The 25,666-nt window shown below is 41.7% G+C and overlaps 1 protein-coding gene across 1 annotated transcript; it reads right to left on the bottom strand.

The window, feature by feature from the left end:
* Window positions 1-14,320: 14,320 nt before the first annotated feature.
* LOC308100687 (uncharacterized protein) lies at window positions 14,321-18,628 on the bottom strand (the record flags this gene model as incomplete). Its single annotated transcript, XM_080449755.1, has 4 exons — window positions 14,321-14,442; window positions 15,423-15,712; window positions 17,031-17,159; window positions 17,558-18,628. The coding sequence occupies 4 exons, from the start codon at window positions 18,626-18,628 to the stop codon at window positions 14,337-14,339; spliced, it is 1,596 nt and encodes a 531-aa protein (XP_080305881.1). The 3' UTR covers window positions 14,321-14,336.
* Window positions 18,629-25,666: the final 7,038 nt, after the last annotated feature.

The following is a 25,666-nucleotide window of genomic DNA, read 5'->3' on the forward strand; positions in this document are numbered from 1 at the left end:
CAATGTAACCTTGTGTGCAACCCCTAAGTGTGGGGAAAAAACACATAATTTTGAAGACATTAATGATTTAAGAGTATGAGTATTATGATTTAATACACTACTATTTATAATCATAAATTAAATTAGATTATACGAATCCAAATGTTAATTCTTGCCACACACCACTTCGTAAGAGAGACATTTTTATTTATTTTCTTTCTCATTAGTTCCACATCTAAAAAGAGTGATCCATTTCAATATTATTTACATACAATGAAATAAAATTATACTTTTCCAACTCCAAACTTTTGTTTGGTTTGTTTGTTTGTTTGTTTTGCTTATGCTTAATTTCCTCAAGATAGATAGAAAAGATTTTTTTTCCCGTTACAGCAATGTTTCTTGTTTTTTGAATTCGTCCTGAAAGCAATGCTAGATGTTTTTTCTTATACACTTTAATTCCATTGTATGAATTAAGGTTACATTCAGAGTTGGGTAGACTAGCCAAACTGTACTCAAGTAAAAATATTGTTACTTTAAAATAATAACTAATAGTATATGTAAAAGTACTCTTCCAAATAATTACTTTATTAAGAGTAAGAAAGTATCTGGTAAAAAATCACAACATTATTGAACTGTCTAAATAGAAATGAATGAACAAAAGCAAATTCCAATCTGGCCTAAACCATATCACTATAAATAAAACAATACAAAATCATTTAAATATGTACAATATAAAATCAATTCTTCTGTCCCCTCATTCTTATGTGTGTGTAACCTCGGATCATGTGTGTAGCTATGTGGCACTATGCACAGAGTCATGATCAAAATGAATAGCTACCATTGTCTAATACATTTATATGACTATGAATAGCCAACATCTGTATAAGATTTATATGACGATGAATAGCTAACGTCTCTGAAACATTTATATGACTCAGTATGAATAGCTAACATGTCAAATAGATTAATAGGACTATGAAGGACAAATGAAGTCTCACTCACCACAAAATGGAACTCTGTCTGAACTCCTCTGCAATGGGCTCTGGGTGGGCCCGTCTCAGCCTGCTTTATATGAGGTGTTTAGTGCATGATGTGCAGAAAGTAAAAGTAGGAGAGATGCCTTTAAAAGGTCCTTTCATTCCTGTTGACATTGCCATAATATCCAGTAGCCATTAAAATTCAACATTTGAAATCTATTAATAAAATTGTAAAATTATACTTCCAACATCCACATGATACTTGGTGTACTTCTTAGCAATGTGGTTTATGTCATGCCAGTGGCTATAAAAATAATCTTTAATTGGCAGGGTGGTGGAGTGCTGCTGGGTTTATTCATTTGGCCATTACAGCATATCTTGTCAGATAAATGATTTGGAACATGTTAATATTCCTTATATTTCTTATAATATTATAAGTAAATTCACTCAAATACCGTACTTGAGTACAATTTTTAGGAAGTTGTCATTTTACCTGAGTATGTCCATTGTATGCTACTTCATACTTTCACTCCACTCTGTTTCAGGAGGAAACTTCCCTAAATTTGACAGCTTTATGTTTTTGTAGTCAGGGTCACAGTTCAGATGTCTATGACAGTGGTTCTCAAACTTGGCAGGCCGCGACCCACCAAAATAATCATATTTGAACTGGGGGACCCCCCACCACCCTGACAAACACTTGGAATTGTAGGAGTTGAGGCATTGAATCTTGTTTGACTTTTTGATACAAATAGTGACAATGGCAGATCTACAATATATTTTCACAATGTTTGCCTCGATCTCTCTTGTATTATTTGACAATATGGCAATTTTTTGACCAGTTTTTATAGGATAGTTTGTTTATTACTTTTGATGCAGCAATTTTTATTTATTTTTTCTTCTTTTTTAGGTAGGCCTATTAAAAATTTCTTAAAAGTTTTTAAGACAATTTAAGGTCTTATAAGTCCTTAAAATGTCACTTCACTATTAATAAGTTAAACAGTTTGAGAACCGAGTGGTCTATGAGTTGGTAACAGCGCCAACAAATAGTCTGGCACATGGCTTAATCCTTGACCTCTTAATCCTTGAGTCTCGCCTGACTGGTTATTTCCATTCCCTGTACGCATCGCATATCATTTCAGCGTTACATTTCACCATAAATGCATTCATTAACAGACTATGTCATGTATAATTGCACACACAGCCTCTCTCACTTAGCTGATACAGTCCAAATCAGTGGGTTTAATGAATAGACTATAGTTAGGGCTGAGCCCAGAACTATAGCTGAGCCCCTAAAAAGGTGAAAAGTGAATGAGCCCTACTGCCAAGGGGTAGTTCACCCCAAAAGAAATGAATAAAAATGATTCGTTTTTTAATCAATATCTCAGCCCACAAAGCCTTGAATTCAAGGAGATGTTTGAGTTTTTGTCGCATTCCTGATCCAATTGAAGTAAATAGGAGGCCAAGGCAGAATATATACTAAATATAGTATTGCTCTAGTTAAGATTGGCCTCCTATTTACTTATAAATAATTATAAATATTGGAAAATTGGATCAATAATGAATCAACCCCGGATTTGCAATGCAAATTGTGAGCTTGTAGATCAGCTATTTTCAAAAGATTGTATACATATGATACCTTGTGAAATGGGACATTCTGCATAATGAGTACTTTTTAGTACTTTAAGCACATTTTGATTACATTGCAGTATTGATACTTTTACTTAAGTAAAACATTTGAGTACTTTTTCCACCACTGATTATATCAACAGTCTATCAACAATTAATATATTAATGAAGATGTACCAACAGCAATCCAGAGTGAGGTAAGTATATAACAGCCATGTAGTAGTGGATACTAAAGTGGTGATGAGCATTATTGATCGATTGATCAGTAATAGTCACTAATCAATAACTGTGGTCTTAAATGTTATGCCTGTGGCTCGCCCCAGCCCTGCTTCTCACAATTGGCCTAAGTGTAAGTAGTAAGTAGTAGGTAGTAGTAAGTAAGTACATTTTATTTGTAGAGCACATTTCACAGACATCAGAGTCAGTGCTTCACAACAATAAAAGTCAATAATAAAATAGGAAGACAAAAATAAAACATAAAACAATCGGCATTTAACGGTGAAAATCAAGTAATCAAGAAATCAATACAGGATTATGTTACAACACACAATCTGTAATCATAAAAGGCTATGTAAAGGCCTGTGTGAATAGGCGAGTCTTTAAAAGTTTTTTTTTTCAAAGGTCCACATGAGGCCACAGTTTTTAGGTGGAAGGGGAGATCATTCCATAGCCTGGGGGCAAAACTAGCAAAGGCTCAATCACCTTTAGTTTTTAGTTTTGTGGGAGGAACAACCAGGCAGGGCTTATGGGATGAGGATCTCAGAGACCTTCTGGGCATAAGGTTGGAGTAGGTCACAAAGATATGGAGGTGCCTGGTCATGGGGGGTTCTGTGTGTGATTACACAAATCTTAAAATGTATTCTTTACTGAGAGCCGGTGCAAAGTAAGCAATCCACTGGACTAGCAACAGAGTCAGGAAGGGTCGCGTCCATTTGTAACAGCAGCACATTGACAGGTATATTAGGCCATAGTATATAGGCCTTGTACCGTTATCCCTGGAGCTACTCGACACAAGCGGCAGCAGCCCTATGAGCAGTTCCACTGCAGCCACTAGAGGGAGGCAGGGAGCCCAAGAGCCCTGTAGCCCAGAGCTCTGCTGTAGCCATGAATACACTGTTGGCCAGTGGTTCTCAAAGTGGGGCCCGGGGACCCCCAGGAGTCATTGAAGGGGTTCCAGGGTATCCCCAGCTAAATGATTGATAGTTAGGAACCAAATGGACCCTTACAGGTCTGTAACTCTGAGAGTGTACAAATGGAACCAAATGGACCCTCGAGGGTGTACACTCTCAGAGTTATGGGCGCCGGTGGCCGAATTCGCTGTCTCTCAAAGTGGGGTCCAGGGACCCACAGGGGTCCTTGATAGGGTCGCAGGGGGTCCCCAGTTTAACAAGAAACAGTTTCAATGTTTTTAAATGACACATCTCTTTCTCCCTGTCTCTTATGGAGGTTCATAATCCTTTCCATGTAAGATTACTTGTGCACTAACCGTGTTTATATGCTGTAAAGTATTTCATACTATTTTTTGGTGATATTTGTAAACTTGTTTTTGCTTTTTGTGTATGTTATTCTGTGTGGACCCCAGGAATTAGCTGTTGCCAGGGGTAACAGCTAATTGGGAATCCTAAATAAAATAGCCACCAGTGCCAGTTTCCTCACTAAGCCATTAATGACTTTAACATAACATCTACAGTACAATGCGGGGTTTGGTTTGGCCTGTAGCGCCATCTGCTGGGTCACATCATGTCTACATGCTCAACATCAGTGTATAGACCTGAACCCAGAAATGTGAGAGAGAACTTATTCTCCAGTGGATGTTTGTCTACTATAGTAAATGTCGTGTATCAAGAGGCATAAACTGCAGGTTAGCAGGCTTTAGATGTAATAAAATGGAGGAGAATAGAGAAGAGAAGCAGACAGACGTCAGGGTTTCCAGGTTCCATGGTCATTTATTCAGCATTCAACAGCATCATAACAGCATAGCAGAGAGAGCCAGGGAGCCGGAGCTCCCTGACAGCCTCACGGCCTGGCAGTACTAACTAATAATGTTGCAGTCACTTCTTTATACACCGTAGGTGGCTAACATTTGCATACAGCCTGTGGGGTGGGGGAGAGCCCCCACCTGTTGATTAAGGAGATCTTTGATCATTGACAAATGGTAGACTACTGTCTCTCTACCTGATTAGATGTCACCCCAGTCCCTGAATAGCAGAGCTAGCCAGGATCTGAGTAAACAACAAAGGTCACTTGAGTAGGCCAATATGCATACAGTTAGACTGTGTCTGTCACATTATTATTACTCTTACTTTAATCATTTCTTTATATGTTTTGACTTGCACACTGTCCATATACCACACAACTTCCCCCCACGGAAGAATTTAATTTCTTTCGCAACCAGGTATATTGAATAAACAGTTTGCAAGAGAAAACACCAAAAAACAACATTCTCCAACTTACACCCCCCATGATCAATGACTGGAAGTTTGAACAAAAGGACATTCAGCAGAGTCAACACAAACAACACATGGGACAGAACAACTTAGATACAGGCATAAAAATTACACAATAGTCATACAGTGATTCACCTTAAATTTCAGAACAAAAATAGACAAACTGTTTCACAAAATAAGAAAGAATATCAATATTTAGTAACGGATCGACTAACATTGGACGCGTGCGTCATGGATCACATGACTTTCGACTGACACCGAAGGCAAAGACAGGAACTATTTAAAAATAAAACAAGCTTAAAAATAAAACAACTCAGAAAACCTTATTCAGGGAAAATACATCAACATGCACTTCAGCGCCTCGATCTCTCCTTCTGCCTGCCGTCGCTTTGAGAAAATCTTTTTCTCCTAGCCCCCTTCGCCTCTCATTATCAATCTCAGTCGCATACTTAACATAAGGGAATCAAATATCTCAAGACCAAACTTTTTATGCCTTATTATAGTTTGTCAGAGACACACCCTCACGTCGCATCAAATATGCATTTCCCCTTCTAATCAGTGTGCAGGCCTTTCTGTTATCTTTAAACTCTAGAATAAAATGTGCACAGCAAACCATAATATTCTGTGGTATGAACTTTTTACTCGTCCACCCTAATACGTTAGATTCAGCTGTTGTCGCGAAAATAAAAAACTCCTTCAATCCTTACCATAAGGGCCTACAGGATTTAAGAGACTAAAAACAATAAAAAAAACCTCCTTCAATCCTTACCATAAGGGCCTACAGGATGTAAGAGACTAAAAACATAATCCACATTTAACCCCAGAGACCAGAAAGTGAAACAAAGTCCTCGCATAACACTTTTACGCACGGCAACAAAAATAACGCTCCGTGGTTTAAATCACTTTATCACTAAAATACAACCTCTCTCCTGCATTGTTCATTGTTCCCATCTGATAAGGCTGCTGTTGTAGTCTCTAGCTCAATGTCCACGCACCCAGCAGAATAGCCGAGCGCAGTTCCAGGTGATATCATCGTTCCAGCCAAAAAGATAGCCTCTCTCCATGCTCACCACCTCCCCCCACGGATAACTTTGACACAGAAAGTTCTCCGCTCCGCCGTCACCATGAGAAGAGTAGACGCATCGTGTAGCAGCCATCTGAGATCAGGTCATGAGCGGTAGTCATCACAGCGTCGCCGCCGCTGCGAGGTCGTCATCATAGTAGAAACCCAGGTCGCGCTGACGTCCCCACGGCTTGATCCGCGGCGGTCCTCCTCGCCGTAGGAAGACACCCACGGGTCCGATTCTCCTCACAGCCAGGCCCGCACCCGCGGCCACCCCAAAATACACAGGTTCTTTAAACGAAGCACACACTCGCAAAAGCATGCACAACGATGGAGCTGGCTCGCCATTGTGTCGTGTATCAAGAGGCATAAACTGCAGGTTAGCAGGCTTTAGATGTAATAAAATGGAGGAGAATAGAGAAGAGAAGCAGACAGACGTCAGGGTTTCCAGGTTCCATGGTCATTTATTCAGCATTCAACAGCATCATAACAGCATAGCAGAGAGAGCCAGGGAGCCGGAGCTCCCTGACAGCCTCACGGCCTGGCAGTACTAACTAATAATGTTGCAGTCACTTCTTTATACACCGTAGGTGGCTAACATTTGCATACAGCCTGTGGGGTGGGGGAGAGCCCCCACCTGTTGATTAAGGAGATCTTTGATCATTGACAAATGGTAGACTACTGTCTCTCTACCTGATTAGATGTCACCCCAGTCCCTGAATAGCAGAGCTAGCCAGGATCTGAGTAAACAACAAAGGTCACTTGAGTAGGCCAATATGCATACAGTTAGACTGTGTCTGTCACATTATTATTACTCTTACTTTAATCATTTCTTTATATGTTTTGACTTGCACACTGTCCATATACCACATAAATAACATGGGATCATCTGTGCTTTATGCATTTGTACATGTCTGAATAGAAAGTCACATCAATATGACAAAGAACAATGTCCAATTTTAGTACATTTTAAGCATATAGCAGATGCTCTTATCCAGAGCGACTTGCTATAGTGATAAATCAGAATAAGTAGAGAAAACATGAACAGTAGTCAATAAACAACCTATAGAGTGCAGAGAGAACAATATAGTGCCTCAAAGAAACTATAGGATTCCAGGTAAACACTGAACCTAAATAACTTTAACAATTGTGGTCGAGAAAAACTAAATGTATGAAACAAAAACATGAGAACAAGTGAGGTATTTGGATAGTAAACTAGCATCTATCGAAAAGAGTGCCAAGCAGGGACATAAGGAGAGTTCAGTTATTTTGTTGAATTATTAAATAATATATTATTAGAATATCTGGGCTGTCTGCTTTAAAACAAATGATACACTAACCACAATTGTTCTGACTGTCAGCTTTTTCACTGGTGGTTTCAGATGTTGTGTAGATAAGATTGGGTTGATATAGTTCACAACACAACCACAAAAACACACAATATTTAAGGAATGCATTCTGTGCAATTCCACCCCATGGAATGGGGACATTTGGATGTAATTCCTTTCTATTGAATGGGGTGATTCATACTGTAGTAGCCTACATTGGCTGGCTGTCATGCCTGTTAATATAACCCTTTAATTAAGGGCAAAACTCTGTATTGTAGTGGCCCCTCATGTTAGTGATTTCTACAAATCACTTCAAACACACACACAAGCAATTCACTGTTTCCATGCGAACTCTGGGTGAGTATTCTATATCTATCTAACCATCTACCCACCCCCACACACACACGTACGCACGAACGCACGCATGCACGTACGCACACACGCACAAACACACACAGATAAATCTGTTGAGAGAATCTCAACACCTTCGCTTCACACATGGATGGGTGCTGGACACACCTGCTGCTTTTCACAGTCAACAACCAGAAAGCTAACCACCAGTTTCTCTCAAACACACACACGCACACACACACACACACACGCACGCACGCACGCACGCACGCACGCACACACACACACACACACACACACACACACACACACACACACACACACACACACACACACACACACACACACACACACACACACACACACACACACACACTACACTATCACCATCTGTAATTCTTTTTGTTTACCCTGCAACCTGACCTCCTTGCATCTGTTTGCAAATTCTTGGGCCTTACTAACATAGGGATAAATGATGGACATTATTAAATGTATGAACGTATCAGTGTGAAACGTTGGCTAAGCTCTGCAGGCGTAATAATGCTGTCAGACAAGATGAGGGGTAAAAATAGATATTTGACATAGTCTCTGCATGCACCCAGAAAATCACCCACTTTTCACAATGCATTTTATTGCTGGCATTAGATTAGAACACATCCCTTCTATTCTTCATACACACACGCTCGCACGCACGCACGCACGCACGCACGCACGCACGCACGCACGCACGCACGCACGCACGCACGCACGCACGCACACACACCATTCTTGTATAACAGTATCAATTAACAGACACTCAACTGACACAACAGACATTCACCATTTACAGTATAAAGACACATTTGCACAACATGTGTCCCGTGCTGAAAATAGCCGATCTACAAGCTCACAGTGAGTCGCAGTGTAATGCATTGTGAGCTTGTACATAGGCTATTTTCAGCTCACAACCAACTATAAATCGGGCTTTAGAAAAGACGGTGGCAGTAACAGAAGGCCTGTACCCTACTGTTTCTGTGAAAAGTGAAATTATGTATGGACGTCTTAATCTTCAAAAACAACACAAGAGTGTGAAGTATATTATTCATATATGACAAAGAAGAATCTTAAAGGTTTCATGACGTTCAGTTTTACCACAAATTAAAAGTCTTTGTCATGGTCCTTCAAACGTGTATAGAAAGTTTTAACAAAAAATTCCACTCCATTGATCCATGGCAGGTGTTTTTCTCTCACATTTCTAAAGCCTTTTCAACTGCAATGAAAAAAGAAATCTTTGCCTGCCAGCTGGTGTCGCTGGTGAGGGATTTTGCCTGTCAATCATCGCCTCTGCTCCGCCCCCCCCCCAAAGGAAAGGATATAGGGGAGAGGCGAGGAGGAGAGTGGGCAGGATTAATCAGCTGTGACCTCACTGCCGAAGGGCCAAGCTCAGATTACTTTTCATCCTAATTATTCAGAAAACCCCAGACCACAGAATATCCACTGAATGTTCAAAGTTCAGATTTTTTGGGTGTAATTGAGGTCATAAAACCCCCCAAAAAACATAAAAAATAAAAAAAGTGAAAGTGAATGTCATAGAACCTTTAATGTAATTATGTACAAAATAAAAGAGCCCTTTTCATTTGATGCAACCTATGGTTGGTCATATGTAATGCACAGAGACTGCACTGTACGTAGTCATACCTAATGTAGTATCTATATACTGCATCTACATGTGTATTTTTTTTTGCAAATTACATTAAAAGGTGCTGTAAGTGATATATTTTTGGCATAAATAAAGCTCTATATACGTATATTGCGCAGTAATCGGTGCTATAGAGTGTTTGTTCAGTAACAGGGGTCTCTCCATCTCTTTAATAAACAGAAAATACATTTTCAGGTGAGTTGTCAATTTAATCCAATCTGGAGAGAGAAATCATTTATCAGCTTGTATTCAAGTTCCAATATTGTCTGCAATGTTTTTGCAGAAAGAGAGACAAAAAAGGGGGGGGGGGGTGCACGGGGAGAGGTACAGCAGGGATAAAAAAAAAATCGAACCGAAAATAATCATGCCAGAGAAAACAAAAACATCTTAAGATATCTAAATTGCATACAGTAGGCCTATATACACATAGCATGAATCCAGCAGGTTTTTACTTGTTTATCCCGTATCCTGTATGAATCTCCTCTTTCCAGATTGAAAGAAATTAGCAACCCACTTGAAAAAGTAGTTTCAGATCATTAAAGAGCTGGAGAGATGGAGAGACCCCTGTTACTGAAAAAACACCCACTAGCAATGATTACTCGCAGAATATAGAGCTATTTACCACTAGTTTAAACCAAACATTATCACTCACAGCACCTTTAAATTACATCATGTAATTGTGTCATTATCAGATAATGTTTATACCATTGTAAACCTGTTTCTTCTACACCTCTTGTCCGACAGCTATTTATGTTTTTTGTTTGTTATCTAACTTTTTTTCAGTCAAACATATTCACTTTTCATATTTTGGCAGACACAGAACAGTGGTTGCCATGGGGGTTGCCCCCCATGGCAACCATATTGACACAAATAGTAGAGTAATGCTATGTTACATTCTGAACAGGTGTTACCAATTATACTCATTAACCACTCAATCTGTCATTACAGGCCAAAAAAAAAATCTAACATTTAAAAAAATCTTCAGATATTTTGCAACTTTCAGAACATATCACATAGCGACCCGTTGATAATGTTGAAATATTTCCCGAAATCTTCAAATACATTCAAAAACAGCGTGTTGTGAGTTTGTAGGTTGGCAAATAAAATTGGGCTCAAGTGGTGAAGGCTCTGTTCCATTTAGTGGTAAAGGCTCTGTTCCATTTAGTGGTAAGGGCTCTGTTCCATTTAGTGATAAAGGCTCTGTTCCATTTAGTGGTAAAGGCTGCGTTCCATAGTGTATCAGAGTTTTTTCCCACTGAGCCAACATTCACAATATCAGACTCTGTTTAACCTGAATGGAACGCAACCTTGATTAGTTATCATTAACACCTGTAGAGGATGAAACATTACCATAATATTGATGACATTATGGCTGCTGTGAAAAGGGTCTATTGGCTGTTATAGCGTACAATCCTGCCATCCACAGTCAACACATCAACCAAATTCACCACGCAACAATACCCACTTACAGGTACAGCAACATAGTATAGCCTACCCGATACCTGTAATATTAGGTTCAAAATACAGTAGGTACATTAGACCTACATACTGTATATTTGTTACTGTTATTTCACCTTTTTGGTGAAATAACTTTTTTTCTTTAGAAGGGATGTGACATGAAAGAGAGAGAGAGAAAGAGAGAGACAAACAGAGAGAGATTCTTAAAGCAGGAAAAAAGGGACTACATTCATTGCCTTTACAAAAGCCCATCAGGTATAAAACTGATAATACAAATTTAGAACATAAAAGCTTCTCAAACAGTGACACCAGTAAAATGTGGATATCTATTATATGATCCCCATAACTACCATCTTATTCCCTTTTTATTATCTATATGACTACTATTACTGACTCACAGTGGAAATGATGTGACCTTTCACAGAGTTTACCATCAATCAGAGTTCATGTATTCATATAACTGTCTGTACAGTGTGCTCTATCGCCACCTGTCGGTACTGTATTGCCAGTACATAAGTGCTTCTTTTCCCCTCATGTTTTGCATTGCTTGCACACTGAAGTCTAGAAAATCACATGAAGTTATAAGATATAATGACTTATATATAGCATATATATATTGTGTGTGTGTGTGTGTGTGTGTGTGTGTGTGTGTGCGTGTGCGTGTGCGTGTGCGTGTGAGAGACATCATGACGTATCCCTTTAGGTACTTTTTTTCCTGCCTGATTTCCCTTAGTGTTATTTTTTTATGAGTGACCTATGATGACAAAATAAGGGCCAGTGTCCACAGAAAACGTTTTTTTTAAAGCTGCCAGCGCATTGGTGTCCTGCATTTCTACATTAAAGACCTTCTGTCATGTATTTCTATAAAGACTTTCTGTCATGTATTTCTATGGTAAAGACCTTCTGTCATGTATTTCTATGGTTGACTAGCCACATTACGAACCTCTCCCTACGCTATACAGCTCCGAGATGAGGTTCCACAAAGCTGGCTACCGGAATCGGTAGAACACCGGCAAAGGGTCCGTAGATTACTTTTTTCGCCACATCGTATCCAAAAACTAAAGGCAGTCCCCTAATTCTACTGATGTTCCGGAACCCAAACTTTTTAGAAAGGGGCGAAACAACCGTTTAAATCACTTATTTACTCAGCCTGTGGCCATGTTTCCCATTCAACCCGGAAGAACCCCCTACATGTACGTCAGGTGCTTATACTGATCCCGGTTCGGCTACAATGGGAAAACATGGCCACAGGCTGACTAATTAAGCGATTTAAACGGTTGTTTCGCCCCGTTCTAAAAAGTTAGGGTTCTGGAAAATCCTCAAACATCTTTAGAATTAGAGGACTACCTTTAGTTTTTGGATACGATGTGGCGAAAAAGGTAATCCACTAACCTCAACTCGGAGCTGTATAGCGGAGGGAGAGGTTCGTAATGGGGCTAGGTAAAGACGTGCTGGTGCGTTCCTCTTCCCAGCACTGAGCATTATGAGCATCGCGTTTCAGTGCTTTCGGTGTCCAGTGTCTTTTTTTGGCGGGGCGCCCTGCCCAGCAGGAAACAGTTCAACTTTTGGAGAGGAGCGTCGCTCATCTATGTCAGTGGTTCTCAATCTGTGGGTCGGGACCCACAGGGGGGTCCACTCTCCACATGATTTTGGGGGGTCCCCAGATCACTTTTTTATTACCTCAACAAACAAAAAAGAAAGAAAAGAAAAAGACCATTACTGCATCAAAAGTAATCAACAAACTATACTATAAAAACTGGTCAAACATTGGCCAAATTGTCAAATAATATAAGAAAGAGGCTAAAATTGTTTGCGTTGCGAGGCGTTGTGAGCTATTTACACAATATTTATCTGTGGAACCGAATCAAACTAAATTGAATGCCTCAACTCCTACATTCCAAGTGCTTGTCAGGGTGGGGGGATCCCCAGTTCATATATGATAATTTTGGGTGGTCGCGGCCTGAAAAGGTTGAGAACCACTGATCTATGTCAGATTTGATCCTCCTGGCTGTGTCTGACAACCTGCTCTTTTTACCACATGACTTTGAATCATTACCACAACCATGAGAAGACCACGTTGTTTCAGCTATAGGCTAATTGTGCTAATAACGCAGATGACAGGAGGTTTGAGCACAACCATGGGTTAGATGATAGGTTCAAACGTTGCGGGCATCAGTAAACGCTGTGTGTGTGTGTGTTTGTGTGTTTGTGTGCATGCGTGCGTGCGTGCGTGCGTGCGTGCGTGCGTGCGTGCGTGCGTGTGTGTGTGTGCGTGCGTGCGTGCGTGCGTGCGCGTGTGTGCCCTCTGGACATGAAGTCCAAAGCGCTCCTCCTCCACTCAGTAAATGTTCTGTGGACACATCTCCTATAAACTGGTTCATGTCATTTTCTTTCTGATGAAAGTGTTCACTGATCCTTTCATCCGTAGATCATTGTAGCACATGCATGCGACCGAGTGTATTTGAGGCTGAGGATATGGTAACGTACTGTAGCCGTGTTAGCGGCCACACCGAGCACAGTGTTCATCGGTCAGGTGAGCTGGGGGTCCCGTCCCGCCGTCCAACGGCATTCAGTCCACAGCCAGATGTTTGGGTCCGATGCCGACTCTGATTTTAGACAGTCCTAGTCCACCAATTACCCGATGTTCTGACCGATATTTTTTTTAAGTTCATGTTGGACATTTAACTTTTTATTCAATCACTTATGCCCTATTGAAAAATGGTCGAAAACAGTCGCTCTACAAGCTCATAATTGCGTTGCGACGTGTTGGGGGCTCGTAGATATTTTTTTAATCTTTGAAAACTTTTGAAAATGTTCTCCGATAATGACATAAAACCAGGACACCAGATTGAAAGTGTTTTTAAAATCGGGACACATCGGCTGCATACTTGCCAATTCTGATCTCATATAAAAAAAAGTTAAATAATGGCCGTTTTTTTTGGCCAAACTGATATATGGGTCGGGCTGTAGTTCAATCTACAGCAGTGGTGGATGGGAGTTGTAGTTCAGTCCACAGCAGAGGTGGATCATGGGGGCTGAAGTTCAGTCCACAGCAGTGGTGAATGATGGTGGTTGTAGTTCAGTTAACATCAGTGGTGGATGGGAGTTGTAGTTCAGTCCACAGTGGTGGATCATGGGAGTTGCAGTTCAGTCCACAGCAGTGGTGGATGGGAGTTGTAGTTCAGTCCACAGCAGTGGTGGACCATGTTAGTTGTAGTTCAGTCCACAGTGGTGGATCATGGGAGTTGTAGTTCAGTCCACAGCAGTGGTGGATGGGAGTTGTAGTTCAGTCCACAGCAGTGGTGGATGGGAGTTGTAGTTCAGTCCACAGCAGTGGTGGATGGGAGTTGTAGTTCAGTCCACAGCAGCGGTGGATCATGGGAGTTTGTAGTTCAGTCCACAGCAGTGGTTGATCATGGGAGTTGTAGTTCAGTCCACGGCGGTGGAGGATCGGGCGCAGCAGGTAGGGGTTCTGATGGAGCCCATCATCCTGCTCCTCTTCCTACGACGGCTGTCTGCCGCCGGGACGCTCTGCCTGGACGTGTTTAAAAGGTCATCTTAGTTAAAGGAGCACTTCACCCATTTTCAACCTTATCTTCATATAACTGGTCCGCACTAATGTTCACGGTAAGATGGAACCACTTCTGTCCACTCGCTCTGTGTCTCAGAGGAGGGCTTTGGACAGTTCAGACACCTACCCGCCAGTGACATCATTGGTAGGCAGGATTGGTAATTTCAAACAAGATTTCAAAATGTATATTTTATTTTATTGATGCAAGAACAATGGCTTCAATTTAAGCATGCTAACTTTCCACAAAGATAAAGGCTGTAGTTCCTATTAGCCTGGAATCCCCTTCGATGATGTCACTGGTAGGCAGGTTTCTGAACTGTCCACAGCTCACCAATGAGACACAGTGAGTGAGTAGACAGAAATTATGCCATCTTATAATGAGTATTAGTGAGGACTTTATCTGAATTTTAAAAGACAAACAAGGATTAAACGATAATTGATAAAACTGTATTGTCTGTTTAAATACTGTCTTAAACAAACTAAAAGCATAGAGGAAAAGGTCCCTAGTTTTTAGCCTTTGTCAATTTATTCCGTACATAAGCCTAGTACTTTGGTTGCATCTGAAGTACATCTTCCATTTTGTTTAACTGTGAATACGTTTTTTAAATGGTATTTATTACACAACTACTTTTTCTGACACTTTTTGAATCTTGCCCCTGACAAATAACTTATTATATACAATTATTATAAAAAACTAAAACCAAGCCTTAGATTTGATACGTTGACCATTCAAAAATAGCAGATATATACGAGCTCACAGCGCGTCACTTCGTGCGAGCTTGTAGGCCTACATCTGCTATTTTTGAAAAACAAAATGAAAAATCTTGAAAGTTTGAGAACTACTGATGTAGAAGGCATTTGTATAATCGGCCTCAGTTTTTAATGGGTTAATTAATAAACATGAAAGTCGAGCAAAAAAACAAAAACAAAACTACGACAGTAACCTGGATGTGTTCGTGTCCTGTCGGCAGAGCTTGGCGGCGCGTCCGGCCGTCTCTTTGATCTGCAGCTCCAGATGTCTCTGGATGGCCAGGCCCAGCTCCTCGGGGTCCACGGAGGCGCCATACACCTCCCAGGTCATCCCCTCCGCGTCCCACTTCACCTCCTTCACCGGAGACTTCTGAGCGTTGTTGCTACTCTTCCCGGCCGAGCTGCCGCCGCTCTCGCCGCTCTCCGACGTCTTCTTGTTGTGGTTTCCGTCAGTCGTGTTTCCGTTCTCCTCCACCAGGCACACCTGGGAGTATAGGCATGCACAAATGATAATAATGATAATAATACACTTTATTTATAAAGCACTTTTCGAAAACAGTGTTTACTAAGTGCTTTACAGTGCCAACATAAAAACAACATTAGTCCATTTAAAATCCATGGGTAAAATAAAACCAAAGCATATACAGTACATAAACGTACATACACACATATATTGAAATGAACACATTGAAAGTTACACAATTGAGACAACCAACTGTGGAAGATAAGGGTACTAAAATCTAAGGCAAGACCTTGGTATACAAATGAGTTTTCAGGAGTGATTTAAAAGATGACACTGACTTAGCTAGCCTTAGATCCACAGGCATCGTCCATGGTGACGAGGTTAGAAGAGGGCCTTACCTGAGGATCTAAGGTTGCGCACCGGCTCCAGCATATGAGAGACATAGCTGGAAGCCAGGCCTTGCAGGGCTTTAAAAGTCATCTGTAAAATCTTAGAATCAACTCTGAAACTCACCGGCAGCCAGTGAAGGGCAGCTATAGGATCGATGTAACATGATCCCATATATGGACATCTTTTTCTTTATGTCTATCATATCCCACGGGGGAACTTCAGTTTACAGCTTCACCCAGCTGAGTGCTGTCCACAGAGGAGCGCGGAGGGGGGATAATCACCTGATCACAATAATTTGAGATGATCACAGGGGCAATCTGGCCCCGCCCCCTTTCCCCCCTGGCGGCCATGTTGGTGGTATAGAACACCTCTAGGCAGAGAGCCTGCAGCATAAGCCTGGTGAATGACACTTTTTATACCTGACTGCCAGCCGCTCCCTTCTGACTCCTCCCGACTCCTCCCGACTCCTCCTAACTCCTCCTGACTCCTGCTGACTCCTACTAACTCCTACTACCTCCTACTGACTCCTCTTGACTCCTGCTGACTCCTACTAACTCCTACTACCTCCTACTGACTCCTCTTGACTCCTCCTGACTCCTGCTGACTCCTACTACCTCCTACCTCCTACTGACTCCTCCTGACTCCTCCTGACTCCCACTGACGATCACCTATCCAACAGGCTTCACCCCGGGCACCACACTCCCTCAGGTCCTCTGCGACATTTGAAGTAGATCGGGCGGGCGTTTCTCGAGACGCGCGAAGGAGCAGTTACACATGAACGCACAGAGAATGTGAATTTATAGCAGGATTTGTCATTTCTGCGCTGAGCATTTTTTGTTTACAAGCTAAAAAGGCAAACAAGCAATGTAATTATGATTGCGTTCAATCCAAAAACATTTTGCATGACAATTCATGGTCTACATAAATGTCTTGCTCATGACAGCCCTACCTGGGGGAACACATGGGGAGGGGGGCTCTGCTCCGTCTGCACCCCGCTGTCCACCAGTTGTCTGTGGGCCGTCATGGTGCCTATGTCCCTGGTAGCGCCGCTGGTGGAGCTGACCGGACCGCTGCAGACCTGAGGACCAGTACAATACAATACAGGACACTGACTCCTCTGATGACTGCACGGATACATTTGTCATCAGTGTATTATATTCCTCAGTAACTACGTATGGTGCGTTTATCCTATGGGATTGTGTGTGATTGTTTCTGAACAGTGCAGGATACTGTAATGACACTGTGATGGTGTTTTTCATAGTGTTTTTATGTACTGTAGTTTCTTTTTTTTTATACTCCTACCTGTTGTGTCCCTACTCTTAGCTGAATCGCACAATATGTCTTTTTTTCTGCTATGCTGCCTCTGGTGACTGAATTTCCGCCACGGGATAAACAAAGGTCTGTCTGTCTGTCTGTCTGTCTGTCTGTCTGTCTGTCTGTCTGTCTGTCTGTCTGTCTGTCTGTCTGTCTGTGTACCTCGTTTAGCCCACTGCGTTGCTGCTGCTGCTGTTGTTGCTGTTGTTGTGACTGGAGCACAACACCAGGGGGCAGTGAGCTGACCCAGGAGCAGTTGCAGTGCAGCATGCGTTTTGCGTCCAGGCCTGTCTCGCTGACGGACGACATGAGGCGAGGAGGGAGGCCCAGGACGCCCGGCACCGGTTGCGACGACAGCGCCATCCTCTGGTCTCTGCGGTCGGCCTCGGCTGTGCCCGCTCCGTGTGGCAGCGTCTGGGTGGGGCCAGGGATGGGCTGGGGGTGGCAGTAGGCGGCAAACGTGTCCTCCGGACCACCCGGGTGAGCGTACGAGCCGCAGCACAGCGCTCCGTCTTTGTGCTGCGAATGAGGCTGCTGCTGCTGTGGCGCCGGCGGGCCGCAGGTGACGGTGAACAGGTTGTATTGTTGCTGCAGCTGCATGGGCTGCTTGCACGCTAGCGTGGCATGTCCCTGAGGCTCCTGGACGCCGTAGTCGAGCACAGGGTAAGCACTGGGACCACAGGTGTCACCGTGGGGGGGTTGGGGGACAGATCCCTGTTTAAACAGAGGTACAGAATCGGAGTGACTTCGCTGGACGGGCAGGCAGGCGGGTTGCAGTCTTTGTGCCGCGTCTCCGCCGGCCTGGCGGCTGTGATGGGACGCGCTCGCCGCTTCCTCGAGGTGATGTGGGGGCGGGTACGCCTCAGCGATGCTGTGGGGGCGACCGGGCGCTCTGGGGGGCTGCAGACGAGGGTCAGGGAGGTGTTGGAGGTGCCGCTCACCAGACTTCTCTCCTGCCTCCTGGCTGTGGATGTCCGTCTCTCTGGTGGAACATGACGACGACAGAGTTGATGGAGGTTCAGTGAAGGTCGTAGCAGCTCTGTCTCTCTGGTCTTCCTGGCAGATGTGAGAGGATGATTCCAGATGATGTGTTTCTGTCCTTCTAGAAGAGGTCAGTGTGTCCACAGAGGTCTTGGAGTTGGGTGACGGGTGCTCAGCGGAGAAAGTGGAGTCACAGGAGACCACCACACCCTGGCGGTACCGCTCTGATGCTGGACGCCCTCCCTCCGCCATTGGAAAGCCTTCAGGAGAGAGGACAGACACACAACATTAACAGTGAGGACGAGATGAGATATGAGATACACTTTATTAATCCCCATGGGGAAATTCAGGGTGTTACAGCAACAACAAGGTCAGAGAGAGATGGATGAGGCTGGCTGGGCACTGTGTCAGGCACCCGGAACTGATGGCAAGCAAATGTCACTTTGTGGGAGCCAACCCAGGGCACAGCGAGGAAGGGAAAGAGGCCCACCAACCCCGACGCGACAGCGGAGCTAACAACACTGCAGAGCTCTACCCTGATGGTGGACAGGAGGATGTGGAGGGCAGCGATTCAGGAGTCCTGAGTTGGTGTTGGCACTCTCGCATCGCACAGCAACATCCTATATTAAAATTTGCTAATGGGAGGGCGGTCCGGCCGGCGGGCGGGCGGGCGGGCAGACATCTGACGTATTTCTGACTCAACCATAAACAAACCACGGCCACGTCACTATGACAACATAAACAAACCACGGCCAGGTCACAATGACAACATAAACAAACCACGGCCACGTCACTATGACAACATAAACAAACCCACGGCCAGGTCACTATGACAACATAAACATAAACAATATATGGGCACAAAAGGGGGTATACCCATATATGGGCATATACTGATGACATCAGGAATCTCCATATATGGATAAAAAAGAGACACAGACACAGACGGGTACAACGGGTACTCTGACAAAGCCCCCGACACTATGACTCAGACATATTGGTCGGATCTGCAGTGCGACGTAGGTGTGAGGGCCGCCCGAACTCTAGATGTGAGGGCTGCGTAGTAAAATAAAATGAGCGAAGACAATACTAAAAACAATACAGAAAGCAACAATACACTTAACTCCTAAACCATACGCAAATGTATATATATAAGCTGTTTCAAACATCATTGTCCTAAGGAGAACACAGCACACAGAAACCACCCAATGAATACAGCTATTTCTTTTGCACTTTTCCAAATGATAGGTCCATTTAGTTCCATTTGTACTCTCTTTGGACTTAACCCTAAGGAATTTCCTGTGTGGCCCCTTAAATCACGTCATACAGGCTTACACACCCGCACACTCGCACATGCGCGAGCGCGCGCACGTGTGTGTGTGTGTGTGTACACACACAGCCTTTCATCTCTAAGGTCTGGGGTCTTCCTGTCAAAGCTGTGATTATCTCTTATCCACAGATTGCCATTCCTGCCATCGTTTGACCTCAGTACAGGACAGCTAGATAGAGAGTCAATAGAGTAAGACTCCCACACTTTGCTTGACCTCCTGCATCTGTTTCACTGTGTGACGTCAGGTAGATGGCCCGCCCCTTTAGAACAGTGGTTCTCAACCTGTGGGTCAGGACCCCTGACCCACAAAAAACTAATTGGGGGGTGAAGTGACAATTTAAGGACTTTAAAGACCTTTTTAATACCTAAAAAACAGGGGCGGGGGGGGGGGGGGGAAGGGGGGGAGAAAAAAGACCGTTACTAGGCTAAGTGCTGGATTGACTGTCTTGGTAATATTGTATTAAGAATATTTGCTAAAACTAGCAAAATAATTAAAACTAGGAAGAGAGAAACATATTTTTTGTTAACTGAATAAAAAATATATAGTTAGGCTATAAAAAAAACCCTAACTGACACTATTGTGCGCTTACAAAACTAACTAACTAAAACAAACATACATCATAGAGAAGATGTCCATAGTTTTCATCTTTGTCAATTTATTTCATACATAAGCCTAGTATTTTGTGAGGACATGAACTCTATCTTCTAATGGTTTTGCTGTGCCAATATTGATCTTTTTAAAATTATTTTATTACACATTACTTTTTCATCTCACCACCCTGACAAATACCTCTTATTAGAAAAAAAAGAGAAAATTGTAATAAAACGAATACAAACTCAACTAAAGCAAAGCCATTAAAAAACGAATTAAACTAGAAAACCCACTTAACAAACTAATGAACAAATAGTGCAAAGCTATAATAACCTTGTCTCATAGAAGTGCAGTGATTCGGATCAGATGAGATTTGAATTCTTTCATCCTGGTCCAAACAACTGCAGGAGAAGAAAATTATTTAGATGACTTAATGTATTGGTATCCCACATGTACCTGGCTTAGTCAGTGGAGTTGTACTCTTACATTGTGTTATGCAACATAGACTGAGATAAAAACAAAACAAAAACAACATGGCTTTAAAGCTGCAATCCGTAACTTTTTCTGATCAATCTGTATACAGGTATCTGTATGGTAGAGTATGTTATTACCATATAACTAACATCTGTATGGTAGAGTATGTTATTACAATATAACTAACATCTGTATGGTAGAGTGTGTTACAAAAATATAACTCTTACATCTGTATGGTAGAGTGTGTTACAATAATATAACTCTTACATCTGTATGGTAGAGTGTGTTACAATAATATAACTCTTAAATCTGTATGGTAGAGTGTGTTACAAAAATATAACTCTTACATCTCTATGGTAGAGTGTGTTACCAAAATATAACTCTTACATCTGTATGGTAGAGTGTGTTACTAAAATATAACTCGTACTCGTACATCTGTATGGTAGAGTGTGTTACTAAAATATAACTTGTACATCTGTATGGTAGAGTGTGTTATTACAGTATAACTAATACATCTGTATGGCAGAGTGCATTATTACAGTATAACTAATACATCTGTATGGCAGAGTGTGTTATTACAGTATAACTAATACATTTGTATGGCAGAGTGTGTTATAACAGAATAACTAGTACATCTGTATGGCAGAGTGTGTTATTACAGAATAACTAATACATCTGTATGGCAGAGTGTGTTATTACAGTATAACTAATCTCTCAAGAACAGATTCAGCTGACAAAAGTGAAAAACACTGGGAGCGCTGTTTTTCCTTTTTATTTACAGATTTCAGTATAACTAACACCACTGTGGTGGTTGTATTTGGTCTCCCTGCTCTTCCCTGTGATCAGGTAGGACCCCTATTGGTTGACATGAATCTGCATGTATCTCAAAACACAATATATCCTCCAGCCAAACAGGCTTTCTGTATTAGCTCAGCCGTAGCAATTGCAGCACTAATTCAATAATTAGACTTGATTGCTGCCCAAGTTGTCAGACTTGAGTGCATAAATAGCACATCTACAAGCTGTTGTGAGCTTGGATATCGGCTATTTTCAAATAGACGATGTGTATGTTTAAAGTGCTCGTGTGGCCTAAAATAGTCGCTTCTTTTGGTTTTCTCGTTTTTCATAGACCTGGTCGCTTATTTCTCTCTCAAAATCTGGCAACACTGGTTAAGTGTCTTGCTCAGGGACAGCTCGACACATAGCCGGGGCCGGGTATCCAACCTGGGACCTTCTGTTTCCCAGTCGGCCTCTCTACCCATCTACTGGAACCCAGGGTATATCCCCAGGTTCAAATCCCGGGTACAACATGAAAGTTACGGATCAGAGCTTTAATCCATGTCTAGCAGTGAGAGAAACCACCGCAACACTGTTACAAAACAGAAAACCTGGACATAGGATGAGTTGTGAAGAATATTAAACTATGTTGTCTAGATGTAATTCATGGCTAAGAAACGTATTGGTCCCATGCAACAACAGCAGAGCATAAATCATTTATCAGACAGGTCTAAAGTCCCTTGGGTCGTTAAGGTTTTATATTGGATATTAAATATTGTTTTATTACTGTTATAATATTATGTTGAGTTTTGTTTCTTATAGCATAGGGTTAACAGGGAGAGGCTGTGGTAAAAACTGTGTTACTTGACCATCCAAACATTCTTCACTTGGAAATAAGCAACCAGGTTTATGAAAACAAGCCCAAAAGAAGCGACTATATAGGCCACATGAGCACTTTAAACCTATATACTGTATACATTGGCTATTTGAAAATAGCCAATGTCTACAATGCGTCGCGATGCAACGTGTTGTGAGCTTGTAGATCTGCTATTTTCCCCCAAAAAATTGAAATAAAATATGGAATATTTGGACAAGTTTTGAAACATTCTACAACACAAATCTGGTACGGGGCTTCCTGGCACAAAACATTTTCAGATGGGGGGTTAGGGTTAGGGACAAATATATAATAATCCGTGTGTCCATGACACGAAAATATTTGAGAACCACTGGTTTAAACAATAATTTAAAATGTTTTGGAAGCAAGCCCAAATAAGTAACTACACAAGCCCCAAAAAACACAATAACCCGCAACTACCAATATCTACAAGCCACTTTACAGGAAAAAAAGCCCAAAGTTGCCTATAATAAGCAGACATGGCAACACTGAGCTCAGTATGAGCAGGTGGAACAGTTATGGGAGTGGAGGATGTTATGTCCATAGGGTTCTGGTGAAATGGACCAAAACCAAGGAGAGGTATATTGTTGTCGGGTGGAAACCTTGTATGTCCAAAACGGTGACTTATTAGTAAATGGAACAAAATAACTTGTGTTCCAACTTCCAATGGATCTGATGTAGTTAGTTTCAATATTTATAAAACCCACAGAAACACTTAATCACTTCTAAAATCATCAAAAATGGCAGATCTACAAGCTCACAACGCGTGACACTGCAGTCGGGTACTAATTTACAAAAAACATAGATACAAGTTTTCTCCCCGACAGTAACTATATATAAAGGTCAACCAGTGGGTACGGTAGTGGGTATGCCTATGTAGCCTACATTACAAGTAGGGAAATGTGTTTTTTTTGTACAGACTGCAATGATGTGTACACACACTGAACAGAAGCATGCATGTACAATAGGTCACTGTTGCATGCTGGGAGCAGCCAGCTGCCTTCACATATAAATACTGTATATTCTATTCAGTGGATGTATGATACTGTATATTATATTTAGATACGTATGTAGCTGTCACAGATATGGGTTGTATTTTGTTGTATTTTATTTAATTGTTTATTTCTCCGAAAATGTGTAAATTGTGAATCTATATATATTTTTTGGGTAACATATCGTATTGTATTTGTATTGTTTGCATAATATAGCGTTCTACTGTTCAGTACATCATGTGGTCTGTTGACACTAATCACAGTAACATTGAGTTCACCTGTTGGTTTTGAACTGCGGTGCATGTCAGAACCAACTAAGTTTCAGAGGTGAAAGAAGCTCTTTCAACGTTGAAGAGAGTTTCTATAAAATAAGATAAATAAGAAAAAAAGTAAACGTAACAACTCCTGAATATTCTGGGCAGATAGCGCGTCACACGGTATGTCACTGATTATTTTGTTTGCCTGTCGTTTGTGTTATGTGTGTGATTATGCAACATGTGAACATGGACATTTCATTAATAATATGAACAATTCATGGACACTTAAAAAGATGACAGCAATGTTGCTGCCAACAAGGACATTTAAAATGCACTGTGGTTAAATAGTATGTCTTTTTATTTACAGTTTTCCACGGTGTCTTGCATTGGGTGGATAAAAACCCCTTGTGAAACAGCAGTTGGAGTGGTCTATTTTGCCTCAGAAGAAGAACATTTAGGAGCAGTTACACTGTATATTCTATTCAATGGATGTATAGATACTGTATATTCTATTCAGTGGATGTATAGATATTGTATGTTCTATTCAGTGGATGGGTGATATGTGAAGCAGCAGAGTGACATGAGTCATGCTCAACTCCTTGTGCTCAGCAGGGAAGGTAACCTTCACTCCTATGCATTCTGTCAACAGAATGCAGAATGCATAGGAGTACTTTTTAATACAATAAATTATAACAATTTGATTATGTCAACAGAATGCATGGGAATACTGTATGATACCATCAATTATAACCCTTTAAATATGATGTAGTGGCCCCTGTATGTTAATTTCTATACACACACACACACACACACACACACACACACACACACACACACACACACACACACACACACACACACACACACACACACACACACACACACACACACACACACACACACACACACACACTCTCACACACACACACACACACACACACACACACACACACACACACACAGTAGTAAATGAGAGAATCTGCATTAAAAAACCCTCCTCCACTGCAATGAATTATACGTGTAATACAAGTACAAAATAAACAACATAGAGTTTAATTCTTTCAGGCAGGTTTCCAATAGTCAATACGTCGTATCCAGCGTGTCTATTAAATATCTGGCACACACTGGTACGGTTATTGACTGGAAAGGATTCATGTAATCCATTACAATGCCATTACAACGTTCTGAACACTAATGCATTTTATCAACTGTTGACGTTGTTCTTTCAAGGGTAGTTGTTGGCACTGTCAACCGTTTGACTGATGCAACAATCCTAAATGGTATTAATCATTAGGCAAGATGATTTGTTCTTGGGACAAAGGTCAAGTGATAATGTCCTCTTTCCCTAGCACTCTTTTTCTCTCTGTGTCAGTAACTTACTACTTATTTTATATTGATGTGGTTATATGTTTACTTGCTCCCATTATGTATGCCGTGTGTCTGTCCACATATTGGCAGTATGTTGTTTAGACAGATGCTATGTTTCATGTCAATCTGCTGTCCGACTCCTAGTTACTTAAAGCGGCACTATTTTAACTATTTTTGGACTGTAATTTTGTCCAATCTCTATGGTAGAGTATGTTAATACAATATAACTTATACAATGGGGGTGGTTGTATTTTGTCTCCCTGTTCTTCGATTGAGACAATTAGATCATGTCAAATGTCATGTCTCACCTAGACACAGGATCTGACACAAAAAGATTCAATTTATCCAGTGATCAAGCAGGCAGGCTCAATTAGCTCAATGATGAAAAATGTCAGCACTTGCGCAGAGAACCGGGTTAAAATCCGGGGTAGAAGAGGAAAGTTAGTGCAGCTTTAAGTATTTACGTGACCACTTATACTGTTTGTTTACTCTCAACGTGGTCCTTGAGGGAGTTCCAGGGGTTCCTAAGCAAAATGAGTTAATTTAGCATCAAAACCATTTTAACCGTATTTTATACTTAGGCTAGTCACGACGCCACACGCTGT

This window comes from Gymnoscopelus braueri, assembly GCF_963280865.1.
Source record: "Gymnoscopelus braueri genome assembly, chromosome: 14".
In the NCBI taxonomy this organism is placed as follows: Eukaryota; Metazoa; Chordata; class Actinopteri; order Myctophiformes; family Myctophidae; genus Gymnoscopelus; species Gymnoscopelus braueri.